General features: G+C 43.5%; 1 protein-coding gene across 2 annotated transcripts in view; it reads right to left on the bottom strand.

Moving 5' to 3' along the window:
* The window catches only part of Vps13d (vacuolar protein sorting 13D), a 129355-nt gene extending 109540 nt beyond the window's left edge, over positions 1–19815 (bottom strand). For both annotated transcript variants that reach the window (XM_077676610.1, XM_077676611.1), the window contains exons 1-12: positions 19686–19815; positions 19176–19280; positions 18975–19052; positions 18760–18872; positions 17031–17108; positions 15550–15654; positions 13469–13585; positions 11495–11626; positions 7154–7348; positions 3082–3182; positions 1033–1208; positions 708–793 (exon numbers count right to left, since the gene is read on the bottom strand). In XM_077676610.1, the coding sequence (XP_077532736.1) occupies positions 708–793; positions 1033–1208; positions 3082–3182; positions 7154–7348; positions 11495–11626; positions 13469–13585; positions 15550–15654; positions 17031–17108; positions 18760–18872; positions 18975–19052; positions 19176–19272 (1278 nt within the window). In that variant the 5' untranslated portion in view covers positions 19273–19280; positions 19686–19815. The remainder of the gene's footprint in view (positions 1–707; positions 794–1032; positions 1209–3081; positions 3183–7153; positions 7349–11494; positions 11627–13468; positions 13586–15549; positions 15655–17030; positions 17109–18759; positions 18873–18974; positions 19053–19175; positions 19281–19685) is intronic.
* Between the last annotated feature and the right edge of the window lie 665 nt (positions 19816–20480).

The raw sequence follows: 20480 nt of genomic DNA, 5'->3' as shown, positions 1-20480 counted from the left end.
CTGTTCAACACAAGCCCCAGAAAATGCAAAAGTATCGAAACTGTAAATTTTTCCAAGGACAAAAAAAGAGTGGAACAGAAAACCAACATTTTCTGCAATGCATGTGTGGTCAACCCATGTTTTGAGGAATCGCTCTGCACAGTGGCACGAAACCCATTAGTGCTAACATTATCTTTTGCAAATCAAGAAATTTTAGTTAGGTGTTTGATATTTCAAGAAGTTTTGCACTTATAGTAATGTACAAAAGGTATATCTTACATTTATTGTGTGTTTTTTCTGTGTGTAGAAACACCGACATTTTTGCGTATTTTTTGTTTTTATCCCAAAATCTTTCTGTAGTTTTTTTTTTCGGTTTTTCAAATAAAAACTCCTGCTTGCAACAATTACCACTGCAAAGGATGTTTACTCTTCTAGAATTCGATACCATACACTTATATGATGCATAATTTTTGCGACCGGGAAAAAATTGTTTGCTAGACTACCCAAAATCACTGCTTTTTCTGTGGGCGGGAAAGTGCTAAAGCCCCTTCCTCCAATTACTAAAAAAAAATAAACAGATAGTCACAACTTCTGATGGTTATAGAATGATCGTAAATGTGACAGCTTTAACAAGCATGGTGCCGTAACCTACGAAAACTGTGAGGTGAGGAAGCAAGTGCGATACATCAGCAGTGCCTAGATGCAAGCAAACCAGGTCCCACACTCACCTGCTCCCTGCGCACTTTCTGTATCACCAGTTCTCGCAAGGACAGCAGCGTCTCCAGCTCCAGCTGCTTCTCGAGCAGGTTCTTCTCTTTCTGGAGGTAACAGAAGTGATGATGCCCGATCGTCAATTTTTAAAATGCAGAACTGCTCAGCAAGCACCAAACTCCTTGTTGCACAAAAATGAAACGATGGATTAGAATGTAGTTCACATCATAATGATGCTAAGCTATTACGATGGCACAAGTACGTCACATTTCAGCTCACACACACACACACTACAATGAAGACGGATCAGAAGTGAAAGCAACGGTAAGGGGGGTGGGCCACCTGCCTGCATTTCGGTTGTGAGGCACTCAGGTTTGGAGAGGTGGCAGTAGTAGGTGTCCACGTATGTCTTCACCTGCTTGGCCCGCTTCAGCGCAAACTCCCAGGTGGCCTGGCTGCGTTTCTTGGTCAGGTGGTTCACGTGTGCTTGGACCGCAAACTGCCACCACTGCCTCGCACTGCACAATTCCCAGAAGCAACACTGCAGGTAAATCCAGTAATGTTCCTGATTGAGGTTCTCAAAAACACCACTCGTAGAAGAGTTCCTTCCCCATCCGCGAAAATGTCAAAAATGAGAGTAATTTATGTTTCATTCCGAAATGTACGTCTGATACATAAACATTTCTGAAACGTAGAAGTAACAGGCACAATTGCAATCTTACCAGGGTGTCTACCAAGTTGACATTTTCAAATTCCCTGAGTTTTCCAGGTTTTCCCTGAGTGATTTTGCTAAATTCCCTGAGTGACACAGAACTTCGTTTTAGGGCAAGGCAGGCCGACACCATGTCGCCAGATGCTGTCACACTCTAATAAGCATGTTATAAAATAAGAAAAGACATAATACAGTTTGAATGGTAACAAGTAATGTTTATTTCATTAAAAAACAACGCAAAAAAAAAGCAAAATTTCACTGCTTTAAAGAGTTTATTTCGGTTTGGATCAGGGACACCTTCATCTCGGCATCAGCCAACACTTTCTGCTTCTTGAGCTCAAGCTCCTTCAAAGCGGTGGCCGCACGTTTCCTTTCCCGTTGATTCCTCAATGCATCGGCTCTTTCTTTTCTCGTCCTCTCCAGCTCTTCCTTCCATCGCGCATTCGCCCCACGCACCATTTGAAGCATCCTCTTCGTCAACGGTACACTGGCAACTCCTCCAGCCGACGACACGGCGTCGAAGACAATTCGCTGGGCGACCAGAGATCGTAGTGAAAAACGAAGTTACAGAGGGTGTTGCGGCTCCGGTCGCAGCAAGTCGGTGCTTCTTACTTTCCACGTGACTTGTCAAAGCTCTTCTTCCCATGTTGCTGAGCGAAAACTGTTTTCTGCACAGCACACAGTAGGCCGCGTTCGTGTTACTTTCAACGGGCCTAACCCAGGCTGCAAACTGGCAGTGTTCCGGATTCGTCCAGTCTTGGACGAAAGTGCACTTAAAAGTCGTCATACTTGTCACATCAACGCGTTGCACAGGACAAGCGCAGAGAGTTGATTTGGGATTCACGTTCGAAATCACAACCACCGCACCTACACTGCGTACACTCCGCGTCAAATTCGTTTGGCGCGCAGCGAAAGGTACGGAGCCAAAACACGCACAGTGTCTTCCTACGCAGCGAAATATAGTGCCGGCTTGCAGTTAAAAATCAGCTCTTGAAACAGGGTACAATGTATATATTCGATATTTAAGACGTATTTATAACACAACTGCAAACTTTTAACTTTTAAAATGAAGGAAAATGTTTTTTTTTTATTACGCCAAATTCACGTGTCAACTTACTAGAAACAGCAGTAGATGGCACCAGGTGTTGAAGCTACTGCATGCTACTGCGCGGAGAGAATGGGGGAGCAACGCGCCACGCCGGCACCCCCGGCGGCCGAGGCGGAGTAGCACACTTACCGCATCCCCCTTCACCTGTAGCTGCTGCAAAAAGCTATCGCGGTTGTCGCGGCGCGCAACGTACGCGGAGTGGGGAGGCAGGGTCGGGGGGTCGTCGAAGCGGTCGAATAGCTCACTTGCGATCCGCACGAAGCGCATTCTCTGCATCAGACGGCGCCATCAGAGGCAGCACGGGGAAACTGTACGCTTTCGACTCGCTCTGTTACTCGAGCCAGCATTACCGTGTTTTATTACAGCTAATTTTCCCTGATAGAAGCACAAATTTGTCAAATTCCCTGAGTTTTCCCTGATTTTTTCCAGACTATTCAAAATCCCTGAGAATTCCCGGTTTTCCTGGTTTTCCCGGTTGGTAGACACCCTGCTTACATTATGAATGGGTGTTAAGGTTTTTATCAATCACACACCTCAGTGCATAACGAGGCAAATAAAAAGTGATGCTTACTTTCCACGGACATCAACAGCAGGTCTCCACCGCCTGTACTTCCACGACACGTTGGTCCTCTCTAGCTCTCGCAGGCAAAACACCATTTGCCGATATTGCTCCTATGAAAACGACACAAAGGCATTGGGGAGAAACAAGTTGAGAAACAAACAACGGCCACACTTTTTGGTCAGAACTTTAAAGAAGTTTTAAGTGCCATTCATAAGCGTGGTAGAACGTGGGGAAACGAAAGCGGGGCAGGTACAAATTTAGTTTGTTGGTGCATGATGCTTGGAATTGTGGTGGCTGGAATTGATAACATTGAAGAAAAGGGACATAACGTTGTAAGGTAGGATTATAGATGACGATAAGTGGAACACTGTCCCAGTGGACTGCCATCTCAAGCAAGGACTGCCACATCCCTGCAGTGCTCTATATACAACAATTAAGGGAACATTCCATCAACCCCTATAAATTCTAATAGTAATGAACAGACTTGAAACTGCACTGAGAGCACTGCTCAAAGATTGCTCTCCAAGCCGCTGACTTCTGCTCTAATATCGCTTCTTTCTTAATCTTGCAATTGTTTCTCTTTTATGTCATGCTCCTAGACATCTGACAGAGGCTGACCATGCATACAAACTGTAGCACCATTGCAGGCATTAATCTAACTGTGGAAACCACAATACTAACAAAAATAAGTCATAAAACATGCACGCACCAAACTTCATAACAAAGTGCTTCATCTCTCAAGCAGCACTCTACAATAGCTACCGCAACAAATTCATCCAAATATAAATGGCGAAGCGACGCTTATGAAGGGACGTTTGTTGTGCAAACTTTCGATATCCAAACAAAGGAGGGAACCAGCCAATAAAAAGAAAAATTCACTGCCCTTCCACTCTGTGAAGAAGGATGACCAGTGGAGCTGGCCACAGTCCAAGAAGTGCATGAGACAAACACGTTTGTAATTTGCGATTGAACATACTTCCAAGTTAAGGGGAGACGTGGGTCTTGAAATGAACTTTTTTATTAATTGGTCTGTGATAATGAAAATCACTGTGCATATGTGTTTTGTCTTCCTCATTTCAAATATGTAATTAGTTTTCAAGTGGTAGAATTATTTTTTGAGTTATAAAGAAAACACTGGAGCCTAATTAAGTAATTTCTTACGGGCCTTTAAGGAACTTTTTATTCAATTTTTTTTTAAATAAATGGTATGGATGTGTAGCTTAAGACCTGCCATGCATGCTGAAGCTATTTATATTCCTGTAAAGATAGTTGATTGGATAGAATTAATCTAATTATGCCAAGTACAGTTTTCTGAAAACTTAATGACCTCTAATTATTACTCATAACATTTATTTGAGGCAAAATGAGCCAATTAAAATAGCTTCAGCATGCAGTTCATTTTATCCCGAATTCAACGGTATAACACTTGTAGAAATCCTTTGAAAAAAACTACCTCAAAACCCCTGTAAGGCTAGGCACATATGCAAAAAAAGGGAAGCTGAGAAAATCGCAGTTGAAGTTTTACTACAAGTGACAGTTTTATCTATTGAGCATATGAAAAAAAGAAAGGTTCTAGAATGTAGCTCGCGTTGCGCTCAACACGAGCATACCAAGTTTGCTGAAATCAGTTGGTGGGAAAATTATGAAATCCTCTGTCTACAGATGGCACCTGGCAGAAAAACTGAACAAAAGCAAAGCCAGAACGTTGCTTCAATTTTTATGCTGTTGGCATCGCGCCGTCTCTCTTTGGCGACTAGGGCTGAGGTGCCGAGCGTGCACCACAGTTGTAAACGCTATTTTGTTATGTTACTGCTTCATTTGTAGCAATCAAATCGGATTTGCATCGCGTGAAGTGAGTTGCAGCGAAGGGGCTGGTAACGGAATGCCCGCCACTGTTCTGTAACGTGCATGCGCTTGGCTGGGTGGGATAACCACGTTTTCGGTTTAATCTACTCGTATATCACGTCACCAACGCACATTGTGCACAGTGCGAACATTTATGATTCTCAAATCGCTCATCTATATGGTAACCTGCCGACGTGTAAGCGCGCGCCGGAGTGCGGGCCGAACCGCCGCAGCATCGTTGATAACAGAATGAACACACTTCCCTTGCGACGTCGGCATGCGGCATCCTCCACTTTATCATTTCTTTTCTTTCTATTTGCTGCTGATCGAAAGATAGACGCACCTTAGTGCCCCCGCAGGCGTAATCATATCGCTACGCTATCGTCTCGGCAGCCCGCACGGGCGCTAAGCCTACCTCCGTCTCGGCGCCGTTCTCGCGATATGTCGTCGTCACAGGAGCAGAAAATCGTATTTCAGGTGCTTTTAATAATGCCTGTTCTTCCTTGCGGTTATCGATAGACATCTTTACTTTATTTTTACGCCATGCGGGGCTTTTGCCGGTCCTCGCATAAACGAATACATGAGCCGTTGCCCTGTGATGAGAGTGCCGAGCAGACGACCCACGGCGCCCAGCCAATGAGGTTGCGCCCTGCGGTCACGTGCAGTCAGTAACCAATTAGGCGGCGCGATCCGTCTCTTTTCTACCCCGGTTTTACTCGCAACCAACGGACGAAACGGAGTGGTTCTGGCGGGGAATTGAAAACGAAAAGACGCGCTTTCGAATGAGACCAAGATGGACGCCGTGGCGCATGTAGAACCCGAGGGGCGAGTCGTCGAAAAAATGCTATTTTCGCGTCGAATCTTGGCCGATTTTAGCGGGCGTTGGTGCTATAAATTGATATTATGGCTCAAATACGTACTCCTGGGTTTGGATATTTTGCTAACCGGTAGAAAAATAGCTCTACTTTCCGAAAATGGCGATTTCTAAAAATCGATTTTTTGGCCAAATTTCGGGATTCCAAGACCCGCGTCTCCCCTTAATTAGCTCAGTGGAATATGGATGGACTAAAATTTTGTTCTAGCAGACAAACGTACGACTGTCTGTTTCTCCCCCTTAGAGACCCATGTATCGACAGCGGACTTCCCCAATACTTACACAACTCCACTGTGAACTACGTAATAATGAAAAGTAGATGCAACTCAGTGTAACGTCAGAGTCATCTTAGTGGCTAATTGTCACATAATTTGTTTCGGGATAGTTTCGGTAAAACTAGTTACAGCTGTTTCCTGTAACCATACTCCCCCAAAGATGGCCATGCACTGACAGCAGCTCGGAATTCCATATTTACAACCTCACTGTGAACTAACTATGACAATAATGACAATAATATGACAATAAAACTCAGCGTAATGATAGAATCGTCCCAGCAATCAATTTCAGCGCATTTTTTTCAAGGTACATACGTTAGATTGAGAGGTACACAGCATTCACTGGAAAGTCAACTTTGCTGCAAGATTAAATTTTTTTTTACACATTTTTCTACACACCCTGTTGACGCACACAGTTTTGTTCGGAACCTAGCCTATAACAGCTCCAGTGTAAAAATTAAAGCCATTCCACTCAGTGTGAAAGCTGTCAGAAGTGCAGAGCAGTGATTCACCATAACGGGCTGTAGTGCCGTTATCCGCTCACTGCTACCACCCAATGCAATTCAAATTACCCGCCTCTGCAGTGCTCACGCACAACCCTGCCTGAAACTGTGCCAGCGGGAGTTCTGTTCTTTTTGTGCTTGCTTTTTGTCCCGCACGTGCCGGCTTTGCACTTCCACTTTTTTTCGCTTACTATTGTAAAAATAAACCCAACAAGCGTTCCAAACTAAATGAATGCAGGTGCTGCCAGTTAATTACGTACATTTTGGCTCAAATGTGCCTGCAGTTTTCTTAACGCTAAGCAATGGGGAGATGTATGACAAGCGCCAGCGGTTCACGAGTTTTGAATGCTTATGACTATATAAAACGCTTGGCTTTCAAAGCCCCTGGGTTACGCCGCGATGATAGCGGCTACGCCGGAACGCCGGCTCTACTTGGGTCCAGCGAGTGAGCTACAACGACAAGGCGCGGCCCTGAAGAGCTCTGCACTTAAAATGTCCACCCAACGAAAAGTTCAATGTCCCCTCATGTATTCGACTCTAGGCCAGCTTTGCTGTGAGACAAGACGTGGGAGCGGTGCAGTCACCTCGTTGAGAGTGAGGGCAAACTTCTCCAGCTGCAGGTTGCACGTGAGCCGCGGCTTGGACCGCAGCCTCAGCGGCTGCGGGGAGCAGTTGCGTGAGATCTGTGCTTGGAAGCTTGTGGTGGACAGCAGGTACGCGTGGGGACGCACGGCACGCGCGCTGCTCAGCGCATGCGTCTGCTGCTTCTTCATGGCCTCCTGCGCACGCACAGAAACACACAACCGCCGTAGGTGTTAGTTGCCCAGATTAGGAGAAATCCCCAAGGTGGAGTAAGTTTCTGGGAAGGAAAATTAACATCCACCTCAATGCAGCCTTACGGCTACAAAGGAAAGCTGTACAGCTTTCTCAGAAACTTCACAGTTGAAGAATGAGTCGCTCTGGAGCTAGAACCAGGGACCACCGCTTAACCGGAGCAGTTGCTCTACCAACAGAGCTAACCAGGAAGCTAGTCGTTTGTAGTGCGAGAGCGAATTGATCAACAACTCGAAGTCATGGACAGGTGTTAATCGACCAAAGGAAAGCTGTACAGCCTTCCTTTGTAGCCGTATGGCTGCATTGAGGTGGATTTCAAAACTTTCCTTCACAACCACCATAGGTCTACATCAAGTTCACAAGCAAGGTGGGGGAAAACACAAGCATTTGCCAGGGTAACGCTCACAGCCTTCCAGGCACCATTATTGCTTACGATGACAGCAACATAGTGGACCTATAAGCACAGCCATGGGTAATGAGCAATGGCGCCAAGATGGTACAAGTCTTCTCACTACAATATTCATACCATTTGTGAGATCACAACAAGACTTAGGCCTCAAACAGGTACGTCTCATCACTTGGATATGCATCTTGAGTAGATTAGTTATCAACAGGCCCCATTTGAAAGATCAATAGACTCAAAATAAAGTGTGTGCGAGCATGAATGTGCCTCCTTAGGAATGACCACCGTCAATGCTCAAGAGAAATAAAGTTTGCTCATACCTTTGCCCCTAAATTCTGTGTCATCTTAATGTCGTGTGCTAGAAAAGCTTTGCTCGTCATCCACCTTCACAAAGTGTAACAACTCATGACTTATTTCTTGCCCTTTATTTTATAGGTAATTTCTAAACAAACCCCAAAAGTGGGAGACCTGCCCATAGTGACACTAATTAAGCAAAATTATTAGCGAACTTGAATAACATCACCATTAAATAAAAACTTGTTTTATTTTGGTTTGCTGAAACGGCCATTACTAGAGGTGTGCGACCATAGGAATTGCGGGTTGAATCGAATTCAATCAGACAGTTTCAAACAGCAACAAAAAAATTCAAACATCAAGTAGTACCATTTATTACTTCGAACTTCAAGTTAAAAAAAAATATGCACTGAACATTTTTTTTTATAAATTTAGTGTCTCAACTTGTTTTAAATCACAGGAAAGCTGTGAAAAATAAGTGCAATATAAGGCCATCACTTTGCTTCTTCCCTCCAACCTCCTTTCGAAATGAATCCCTGTGCAGCAAAAAGTAAATATGGAAAAGAAAATTCGGAAGGCAATTACTTTTTACACAATAAAAGGACAGCTATTGTGAATAACCCTAATTTCCACGGCTCAGGCAGCCGCTTTATTGCGCACTATCTGTGAGGGTTTTATCATTTGTGCTTGAAACAAAGGCGGCATTCAAAGTGATTTGTGTGCAACCTTCACGCCAATCAGAGATCATAAAACTCGTGGAAGATAACAAGCATAATGCCAAAGCACAGGAAACTCAGCTAAAATTATCTGTGCAGCTGCCGTCATTGCACATGGCAGCTCTAACAGGTTTTACAAAACCAATTAGAGAAAGTCCGCTTGGCTCACGTCCAGCAAAATAGGCAAAATGCAAGCTCAGAGTAGCAACAACTTCTTCATGTGTTAGGGAAAAAACTTCAAATATTCAAAGTTCCCAATTATATACGAATTCAAACATTAACAGTTAAAAAAACTACGAATCCAAGAATGAGATCAAGCACTATTCGATTTGAATTCAAAACTAGAACGATCGCAACATCTGGGTTTACTGGTAATAACACCTTTGTGAACATTAGTTAGTAGCAATGTTTTAAGTAATGAGTGACGCAACGAAAACCGGTTCAAACTGCATGCTTCACCATAACCGCACTCGGGGGCACTACAGAAACTAGCATAAATTTTGCTCTACAGGCAAGATGGACTCGGGAATTAATGATGTTAATTATTTCAAGCTTTTCCTTTCCCCCTCAATGTCCAAGCGTATGAAAACAAAAATTAACCAATTGCAGCACCAACGATTATTGTTGCTGACCTGCCATGGTGGCTCAGTGGTTAAGGGGTTGTGATGCTAAGCCCAAAGACGCGAATTCAATATCGCTTTTCTGATGAAGGCAAAAAGCAAAAACACCCGTGTGCTCAAGATTTCGGCGCACGTTAAAGATCCCCAGGTGGTCAAAATTAATCCAGAGCCCTGCTTGGAACTAATTTTACAGCTCATTAAACCTCAGTGTCGGAAATGGGCATTCGAAATGGTTCCTTGACACTAGTATCACAAAGGTTTAATGAGCTGTAAAATTAGTTCCAAGCGGTGCATCAAAAAACCGAATCTCTTATTGCACTCACCAGGGTTCATAGCATAGGAAAACAGAAAGATTACGGTTTTATGACTAGCACTGTTTTGTGTATTGTTCCTCCAAAAATGACTAATTATTTCTAATTATCTTGGTAACTAATTGACTGATTCAAAAAATAATGCTATATTTGAAACCAGAGCAATAAAGCAGCAAGACTGACAAGTTTCACGGAGTTTACTTGAAAATTAGAACAAGTTGTTTTAAGAGCAGTGTCCGACCTTAAAGGGGCCACAAAGACCAAATGCTAGTCTACGTCACTCAAACTGACCCAAACACAATGATGCCAGCATTAACAGAAATGGATGAAAGACTGGAAGCCCACCAGTAACTTGCTTATCCTGCCCCTGTGAAGTCAATAGGGTTGCCAGCTGCCCGGTTTTGGAACGGCCCGACCGGTTTTTTAAACAGCGGGCCGGTTGCCGGTCCATACTTAAAACCGGCCGTCATTGGCCGGTTTTTTGGCCCTCGATCGTGCCGTGATTATGTCCGTATTGGTGTTTTATAAGCGTCAATTCAACAACTAAGACGATAAATATGTGTTGACAAGCTGCGCAAAGACGCGCGAGCAGAGAAAATACGCGGGCGAGCGCGCTGCCTGAGATGAAGGGGTAGCTAAGATAGGAACAAAACGACGAAATGCTGCCGCCGTGGTCAGAAATTGCGGTTACTTTTCAGCAAAGCACATACAGAGCAATAACCAAGCTCTCAATCACTTTCAGTACAAATGTTATGTTGATTTCTCTCTAAGAAAACGCTACAATAAATGGCGCCGCATGTCAAAAACGTGGCGTCTTTTTTAAACACAAACTAAATATTCTATACACCACGCCCCCCCCCCCCACCCCCCCTCCCCCGAAGGGCCGGTTTTTTTCTCGGGGAAAGGTGGCAACCCTAGAAGTCAAAGAGACGAATTGGAGCGATTGGAAGCTGCCAACAAAGGCTACCACCAATAAAAATGATTGTGTGATTAGTACAGTTGTGATCAATCGCACTGCTTTGTTGCTATCATAGAGTAAACGCGCCGTTTACTCTGACATCACTGCTGACATCGTGCAATGGGAAATTACAAAGCTGGTCAAGGGGGGAGAGAAAACAACATTCACTGGGGCAGTTGTGTTGTCTTCGTGTACCCTTTTAAAGGGGTACACTGGTCTTAGAAACTTTTTTTTTTTCTTTCCAACCAATTTTAACGAAACTTCATGGGCTTCTCCAGTTTTTTTAGCTGGTTTCAAATACCTAATTAGTTTTGATGTGAGGTAACTAGTTTCTGAGGTAATTACAAAATTTTCTTGATTGTTCTTGAGAACGATAGGAAAAAAACTATTCAATGAAAGGGAATCATAGGAAAATTGTTATTTCTTTGTTGAAATCGGGCCTCCATGGCTTTTATAAACACCTGGCACTGTTCAAATACGGAATTTTTGGAGGAAAAACTGAAAATCAAGAGAAAAGTGATACCTAAAAAAATGATTTTTTGGGCAATTTTCCGGTCCCGAAGACCCATGAGCCCTTCTAAGCATGATGCCTAATGTCCTTCCTCGCCATTATAGCCAGCAAGCACCAACTGATGACGGCACTGTACTCTGAAAAACTCATCTGCAACTGCAATCGTGTCCCAGTAGAAGACAACAGGAACAGAGCCGACCGGGCACAAGCAACGTCCCGTGGGGCCTATAAGCCGACAGAAACAGATGGGGGGGGGGGGGGGGCAGCAGCCCACTCACCGCCATGGCCATGATGTCCAGGCCTCCCAACAGGGTTACATCGCTGTCCCAGTACGCCGCAAAGCCACTCAGCTGCAGAGACTGGTGCGCAACGTCGTCAGCGGCTTCCGAGGCTGGTGGCGGCTGGGCAGCCTGTCATCAAGGGGGACGACGTGTTTACAGGACACTGTTGAAAAGCCAAGGCCCCTTACGTCTGAAACAAAGCTCCCACACTGCTCAAAGCCAAACTCAACTTTGGCAGCAAGCTTACGGAGACAAAATCTTGCACCTGATTCTAGAGGAGCCTAAGCACAGCAACTTAAAGCTAGAGTAGTTGAAGTAAATATTCACCATTCGAGCGCATGTTTTTTGTTCTCATGGAGGGCCTACAGCACTCGAAAAAAGGGAAAAGTAAAGGTGAGATAAGGTGCAGCACAATATGTACTTTGAAGAAAGAAATAAAAAATGGGTAAGTAACAGCTTAGTCCTTTTTACTTCCCTTAGTGAAATAATGTACAACTGGCAGAAAAAAAAACTGGCAGAAAAAAAAAAAAGTTCCTGCGTTTTTGCAGCCGCCCCTTTCCATAGGGGCGATTTCCTGTGCAAGCCGGGTGAACTTCCCACTCGATTGGAGCTTTACCACAACCCCGACCACCGGTGGATTCCCTTTTCTTGTACTGTCTTTCAGATTGATTTGATCGATTGTATTTGTGGCAAATAAACATTTATACTACTACTAGGGTTTAATGTGCCGACGCAATGCAAGCAATAAGGGGCACTGTAGTGGAGGGCTCCGGATTAATTTTGACTATCTGGAAATCTTTAACATGCGCCGAAATCTTGTACACACGGGCGTTTTTGTATTTCGCCTCCATCAAAAAAGCGGCCCCCGCAGCCGGGAATCAAACCCGCGTCCCTTGTGCTCAGCATCACAACGCCTTAGCCACTGAGCCACTGCAGCGGGTTCTTGTGGATTCACATTCTGCAATTCATACTAACAGTGATGCAGGAGTATAAATGGTACTACGGGAAATTCAAAGTTGACCGCTGATGGTTTATTCGTTACGGCAGTTTGCACCAATGCAGAAGTCAGAAGGGCAACTGAGCTTGTTATGCATTAATAAGCTTCCAAAACAGCCCAATACACAATGTAATATAACCACTGCACCTTGAAAATAAAAAAATAAAAAAGGGAATTTCAATTATCACCTCCAGGTACAGCAAAATCAGAATGCGAACACCCGAGAAAATCTCCACAATCTTATGATGTGCTAAATGTGCTTGCACAAAAATAAACAATGTTTGGGAAAATTAACTGGCAGTATGACAATGAAAAACTGAGCAGAAAAAGAGGACAAAAGAAGGCAAATGGGCACGCAAGGTGCAGATGTGTGCCTTGTGTGCTTAGTCAACTCGTTTTCAGCGCAGTTTTTCCTTGTTGTAATGTACCAACTAGCCCAAGTCTGTAATCTATTTGGCAGCAAGCAACAAGGCAGCCACGTGCTCCTTATTAATTCAATTTCAGAGTCAATGAGTTTGTGTTCTTCCCATTTCAAATAAGCAGCAATCCAAGGGAAGTCTACAGTCCCACCAAAGGGTTGTAACCTCATTTCATTTGAACTTGGGAGACGAGTTTAACCTATTTGTGAAAACTTTCAAAATAGCAGGTTTCAATGCACGAGATTAATGGTGCCCCATAATTTCGTGGTTGTATCTAGAATTAAGCGTATCAAAAAACTTTGGTACCTGGCTTGTAAAGACAAATAGTTCCTTACAAAATGAGCAAGACTTTTGGCTACTAAATAACCATGACTTTGACACCTTCTTGAAGCTTGCAAATGGGTAATCAGTTGTTTGCACGTTTCTAACCATGGCTTTGCAGGACACTGCACTTGATGTTAAGGTTTAAATCGTGTGAAACCACAAGATGCAAAGCTACGTGCTGGTTATTTTCAAGAAACGAATGCAGAAGTATTTTTTTTTTTTTTTACTTACATCATCTGCTGCTGCAGCCTGCGATGACACCGTTTGGATTGTGATTCCGCAAGCAAATGGGTTTTGAGGGTCCGTACATCCATCTTCAAACCTGATGTGAATGTCTTTAATCTTGAACTAGACAACAAAAAAAGGGGGGGGGGGAGGAGGAAAATGCCAGCCATGCATAAACACTAAGCAGTAACAATACATTTCTGCAACAAAGGGCACAAATAGACGGCCTTAATTGAAGAACTAAACTTATCTGAAAAGTGACTAAGTAGTACAAAGCAAATCTTTGGAACGTTCATGTTTGTCAAATAGACCCACAGGACTGAAGAAAAAATAGATGTTAGGGCATGCCACAACTAGTGCGACTCGATCACTAAATAAGCATAGCTTATTTAGTGGCTCTAAATGGATGGTTAGGCTGCATGGTTGGGAAAATGTAATTTAGGTCCCATTAGAACATAGTTCCTATTGTCAGTGGCATTAAACATGAAAAGAGGAAACCAATATTACAAACACTATGTGCCGCTTGTAACTATTGGCACTCTTTGTTTGTTGAAAAAAAAAAAAAGGGGGGAGGCGTTTAAAACCAAAGCCCATTATAATTGTGGTTAGATGTTAAAACTGCATTTTAAATTAAAGGTTGCCTCAGTTGGCGTAAACAACAACACTTCAGACAGCTTTCTGCTTTCTCCATCAAAACAAGGCTGCTAATGCCACTTGCAATCTGCAGTTCAGGCCTGCCCGAATAGGGATGAATACGAGTGATCAGCTTTATCTGTAGATTCCCCTTTCTCTACTGCCACTGCAAGACTGTAATGAAAAGGACACTTCAATTCCAATGATAGGCTGCCAGCTGCTGCTGCACCCCCTCCCCCCTCCCGAAACGGCTGCTATTCCTTTTAGTGATGGCACAGACTTTGCTAGTGAATACAAAGTCGTTCAAGGATCTCTAAAAAATCAGAACCAAAAAAACCTACAAATCAAAACAAAAAAAAAACTCCCACACCTTCTCTTCCTGTTGCTCCCCTACAATAAAGAACTCTAGAACCAAAAGCAACAACCAAAAAGTGCATGCCTTATTTCAACGACATCCTAGGAACAGTCAGGTTGGCCTCTGACAATTCTACTTGATTTCCAAACCCATAATGGGCATTTGGAATGTTTTTAGGTGCAGTTCTAAGTGATCCATTAAAGCTCGCCTGTAAACCAAAAAGATTGCAAAACAAGACTGCACATTACAACAAGAAAAACCGATCTAATAACATGGATTGATCCCATTTGTAGCACTGAAAAACAAGCTTTTGCTACCAGATATACAGGAAGTAACGTTGATTCAACAGTGTATTTGACACTTCAACTTCACATGCAGATATAGCTCACATTGCAGCGTTAATAAGTTGCACAGTGTGCTTATTTCAGGTCACCTTTCACCATAGTGCAATTCTAATGCCTTTCAGCAAGTGTAACCTTTCGAAGCTTTTTTTAACACGAAAGTGTTTTATTCCAGGATACACCAAGATTTTGCTGACGTCATATCCATCACGGAAGTGACGCCAGTAATGAAGCAAGCGGCCTGTAAAGGGTGCACTTCTGCACACACGGTCTCCTTGCGGGGAAGCAACCTTTAGAATTAAAGAGTTTGTTATACTTCGGGTTGTTTGTTTTCGGGTTTTATATTTTAACACGAAAGTGTTTTATGCCGGTAGTATACACCAAGACTTCGCTGAAGTCATATCCGTCACGGAAATGACGCCAGTACACCTTTGCCGAAACGACCCGGCAGCAGGAAGTCGCTCACCAAGCACACCCACAAGACAGCCGCCGACTCGCAAATCATGCTCAGCTGCAGATTTCGCTACACATTTCACTTTCGTGCTTTACCGATTCCTATGACAGAGGAATCAACCACGATTTTCTTGTTAGAAAGAAATGTTTGCCCTCTAAAAAAAAGCTTTCTATTTTCCTTTGTGACACTGGCTTGTAAAATTACGCAGCCCTCAAACAATAAAAACCCCAAGCGATGTCAATGCAAACAGAAAAACAGCGAGAGTTCTTTGTTGTCATCCTTCCTTGAAAAGCAAGCAATTCACCTGAAGATTTTTGATGATGTTGCTCATCACCGAGGTGCCACAGGTCAACCATGCTGCATATGAGTATGCATAGTACGAAGGCTCTTGCTTGGATTCATAGCTTGCCTGAAAAAAAAAAAAAAATTAAAGCCATTCCATTTAATGCGAGAGCTGTCAGAAGTGCAGAGCAGTGATTCACCATTATAGGCTGCAGCGCCGTTATCCGCTCACTGCTGCATTTCAAATTTCCTGCCTTCGCAGTGCTCGCACGCCCCCTGCCTGAAACTGCGCCAGCGGGAGTTCTGGTCTTTTTGCGCTTAATTTAATTTTGTATGCTGGAGCTGTTTTGCGTAATTTCGAACACGTAATTTTTTTTCTTGCTCAACTGGAGTCTTTCTGCATCATTTCGAACGCGCCATTCTTTTCTTGCGCAGCTGGAGCCTTTCTGCGTCATTTCAAACATGCCATTTCTTTCTTGCGCAGCCGATTTTTTCGCTTCCTATCGTAAAAACCAACTCAACAAGCGTTACTAACTAAAGGAAGGTGGGGCTGCCGGTTATATACAGAGATTTTGCCTGAAATGTACCTGCAGTTTTCTTTACGCTAAATAATGGGAAGATGTATGACAAGCGCCAGCAGTTCACGAGGTCTGAACGGTTATGAGTATTTAAACCGCGTGGTTTTCGAAGCCTCAGCGTGACTCCCTGACCCCAGTACAGAAGGCTCTACTTGGGTCCATTATCTCGCTGCACCACCTGATTGCAGCAGTCGCACGGACCATTAGAGAGCTAAGATGACAAGGCAAGCTCATAAAGTGCTCTGCACTTAAAATGAAGTTTTATCAGGCGTGGCGTGGGAACCCAAAATGCAGCCAGTAATTTTTTCCTTTTCATTCCATAAGTTGCATTGCTCGAAAAAACTTGTAAAGAAAGTGCTGCCTAAACCACTCACTTCTCCCATGCCCAAGTTTTCACAGCAGTTTTTTTTTCCCTTATACTGAGTTTGACCAAACAAAATTTGTGAAACACAAAAACCACTCTCACTAGAAATCTGCCCTACAATAGCAACGAACATTGGTGCAATTATGATGTTTTTTTTTTATTGTGGGCAATGGCTTGCAAAGTCACCAACTAAAGATACTCAGTAGAAAAGAAATCGCAAAATTGGGTTTTATTTCAGCCTCTGGAAAAACAAACCGAAGTGCTCATCCCATTAGGCTAATATAATTTTTTTTGTTTCCGTCATGCCAAAGCTCCAAGAATATAAGCTACCTGGCTCTCTTTGGAAATTGGAAGGCATGCAAACACATGAAATAGGGATAAAAAAACTGGCAATAAACCAGCAGAAAAACAAACAGAACACACACAAAAAAATGAAGCAGCTCCGCATTCAGTTCTTTCTTCCACTAAATAGACAGGAGTGTATGTACGTAGTACCCAAAGAAGGTAACAAGATGTGAGCACTAGAAACAGATCACAGAGGTTTATGCAGTTACTGCGCACCTTCCATTTGGCTTCCATGGCATCCAGTTTGGCGACCTTGGCATTTTGCAACACCTGCTCTTCACGCTCTTCGTCATACTGCAAGTTGCAAGGACACTCCATGAAGTTTCAGAAAAGAAATAAGCAAAACTCACCAACTACCCAATAGAGAACTAGCATTCCATTGCCAACTTACAAATAAAGAAATGTACCTTAAACACATACTGGTATATCAACTTGCATGGGGTTAATGCATAATGATACAAACAAGCCACGATGAAATCAAGCTTAGATATAAACGGACACTTTAAAGGTTGGCACCATTGTCTAGCCACTTGCTTAAGTTAAAGTTGAAAGTTATAAACAAATACTGGTAGGTTGTTTGGACAATTTGCATGCCTTTTCCTTTTTTATACGTAAAAGTACAAGAAAGTGTCATCCGTCTTGTAACACACTCCTCGCAAAATTTGTCGTCATTGGCTGTGAGTACGCACAATAAGTGCACAAGGTTGTGTCTAAACAGATTACGAGCGTAACTGAATTGTTCACGAACAAAAGCAATGTTTATAGTTCCCACAAAAAAGGTTAACACTAAAATTGAGAAGGTCAAGGTGTCATAATTAAAATCCCATTAAGGCACCTTGTGCCTTCATTTGTGCTAAAGACAAACTCATGCTTTAGGCTCCCACTTTTCAGCATAATAGGAGGTTGAGCTATGCAGTACAGCTAGAAGTTTGCCAAATTTGACAAGTCGACTTCAGCAGCGCTCCAGAAACAGTAACTGCAGCCTGGTGCTCAGCATGTTGCTAGTAACTTTGACAACACACTTGTGAAACTCACGACATGGCATAATAAAAGTATAGAGTAACCCAAGCAACCACAGACATCTGTGGGACGTCCGAAAAACAGCTGAACATCCAATGCCCAGTTCGGACGGCCACTGTACATCCACTGTACGTCCACGTTTGGATGTACATTTTTGGACGTACAGTGGACATCCAGAAACGGATGTACAAGGCCGAATGACATCCACCAGCGGACGTACAAAGTTACTACAAAGCATCAAATAATGGCTTAAACTAAACCGAAAAACGAGAAAGCTACTTCGCTTTTCAATTAAAAATATTTTGTACATCAACACCCTGACTTCTATGTTGCAAGTTTCATCTACATATTTCAAAAATTAAGCCCTATTTTTTTACTTTTTTGAAGCATCTCACCAACTGTAACGATGATCTCTTTGGGGAAGGATATATAAGAATTAAGAATCGCTAACAAAACATGTGAAGCAAGTTCACTGTGTCCATGTGTGCCTGTCTGCCCGGTAATGAGTTGGTCTTGTGTGGTGTACAATTCATTGCAGGAACATAAGCTTCTCGTAATGTGATTCTGAACATCCAAAATATATCCCATTTCTGGCGTCCGACTGGACGTACGGAAGTGTTAAATCCGGACGGCCCACGGACGCACATGGTAAAACCGGAATGGATGTACATGGATGGCCGCCCGGTGGTTGCTTGGGAAATACTAACTTGAGAGGGAAGAAAATACAAACTAGCAACTATTCTGTTGGTTTGATGCCCTTGAGGCAAGTGTCTGACACATTCCTTTTAAATATGGCCTGATATTAAACGCATCAATAACAATTGGACTTTTTTGTTTTCCCAGTTAGTACTATAAGCAGGCCATTGAAATATAAGTATCCCTGAAATCTTAAACTATATAATGGGAAAAAGAAACCACGGCTTACGTCATCCAGAGAGACAGGTCCGATAACGACATACAGCTGTTCAATGGTAATCAGCCAAGGCTCACTCCGCAACCTTGTCACAGGAATTTTCAGGCTGAGCTTGCCAATGAAACCTGTAACCACAGCCAGGCCGGAAAATAAATGTATGACAAAGCTTTTCGCGTTATTCAGGCGAGAACAGACACAGTGCCTAATACCGATTCCGAGGTATTTACCGGCTTTAATTTCCAGCGGGAGCAGCAAATGTCGAAACGCATCCTTCTTGAGCGGTAGGTTCTCTAATTCAACTTGACCTGTAAAACGATGCGAAATGTAAACAATGCGGATATGTGCGACAGCAGACTTGGCAATCAAGGTATAAGGTGTAGTGAACCGGTTGATGTACTAGGAGCCGCAGTGCGTTATAAGCGACTCACCTCTGAGCAGCCCGATTGACAACTGGTGCGTGTTGAGGTTCTCGACGTAGCCTCCGACATAAGTGTTCAGAACCCATGCCGCTAGACCTTCCAACATGCTCGATTCTGCGGGAACGAGCAGCGGCAGACGACATTACTGCATATGCTGCTACAGGAAATACTTTAATCTGTGGGATAAGCAACGCTGACGAACAAACGGCGAATAGACCGATTTTGAGCTAACATAGCTCTAACAGACGCAATTGGGGCGTACAATTGTTCATTGTCATTTGCACATTCAACGTAGGCTACGCTCCACTGAATTGAGTGCAATTCCCGAGTGAAGCGTTTCACAAACGCCTGTTCTCGAAAGGATCGACCGAAGTAGAACTTCTCCTCGCATCGTACGCCATGTGAGTAGCGAACACGGGCGTAGGCTGAGTTTATTTCTGATCTCCTCCATTCATTAACGTGCCTCATCCGCTCAAGGAACGAAAAGCGAGCGTTCATTCGTAACGCTGCAATATTTACCTCGGTGTGCTTCCTCGACGCCTCACATGTTTATTAGGTGCAGTACTAGCAGCACAGCAGCAGTGCACTATCGCTGCAAGCACTCCGACCGGAAAACGTAACCAACGTAACTTTTCGACGAGGCTCTCTCATAGAGTAATGGAATGATGACAAACCGATAGGGACGACACCATGGGGCCATGGAGGACGACACTAGCGACACCTATTCAGTCCGCGATGGGAGTTGGGAAAATGAAGCTGATTTTCGCGCGGGAAATTTAACTGATGGTGAAATGACCTGGGGGCTCTTATATTTATTAATTAATTTATTCATTTATTACACGTACCTACATCGCCCATTGAGCATTGTTGTAGGGGTGTTACAGTGAAAATAGAATACGAACTCCAAATTATAACCAAACTAAAATCATGCAATACGATGCATAACCCATAATCATGCATAACCAACATAAGGATAACAGTAAGAAAACGTGGAAGATGGCGAACGAATTAATGGGAAGAATAAACGAGCGAGCGTAGATGAAACAATCAGAAAGAACTTTCCGAAAGAAAACACGCGTGAGTTGTGCAATAAATTTAACGACACGGTTATACAAGCAGCTGAGGCATTGCTGGAAAAAGGGGACGACAATGGAACGTTCACGGAAGAGTACAAGCCACTACGCGCGTGCGCTAGCACAGCTTACCTGCCGCTGATTACCGAAGCCGAGCTTTGGAACATCATCCGCGGAATGAAACCGTTTAAACCGCCCGGATTTGACAACATTAGACTGAGAGACTTGCAGATTAAAACAT

The sequence above is a fragment of the Haemaphysalis longicornis genome, unplaced genomic scaffold (genome assembly GCF_048455015.1).
Source record: "Haemaphysalis longicornis isolate Haplotype H1 unplaced genomic scaffold, Haemaphysalis longicornis Haplotype H1 scaffold_7, whole genome shotgun sequence".
Lineage (NCBI taxonomy): Eukaryota > Metazoa > Arthropoda > Arachnida > Ixodida > Ixodidae > Haemaphysalis > Haemaphysalis longicornis.
Note: the sequence above shows the minus strand (reverse complement) of the source record. Positions and strands in the feature narration are given on the sequence as shown.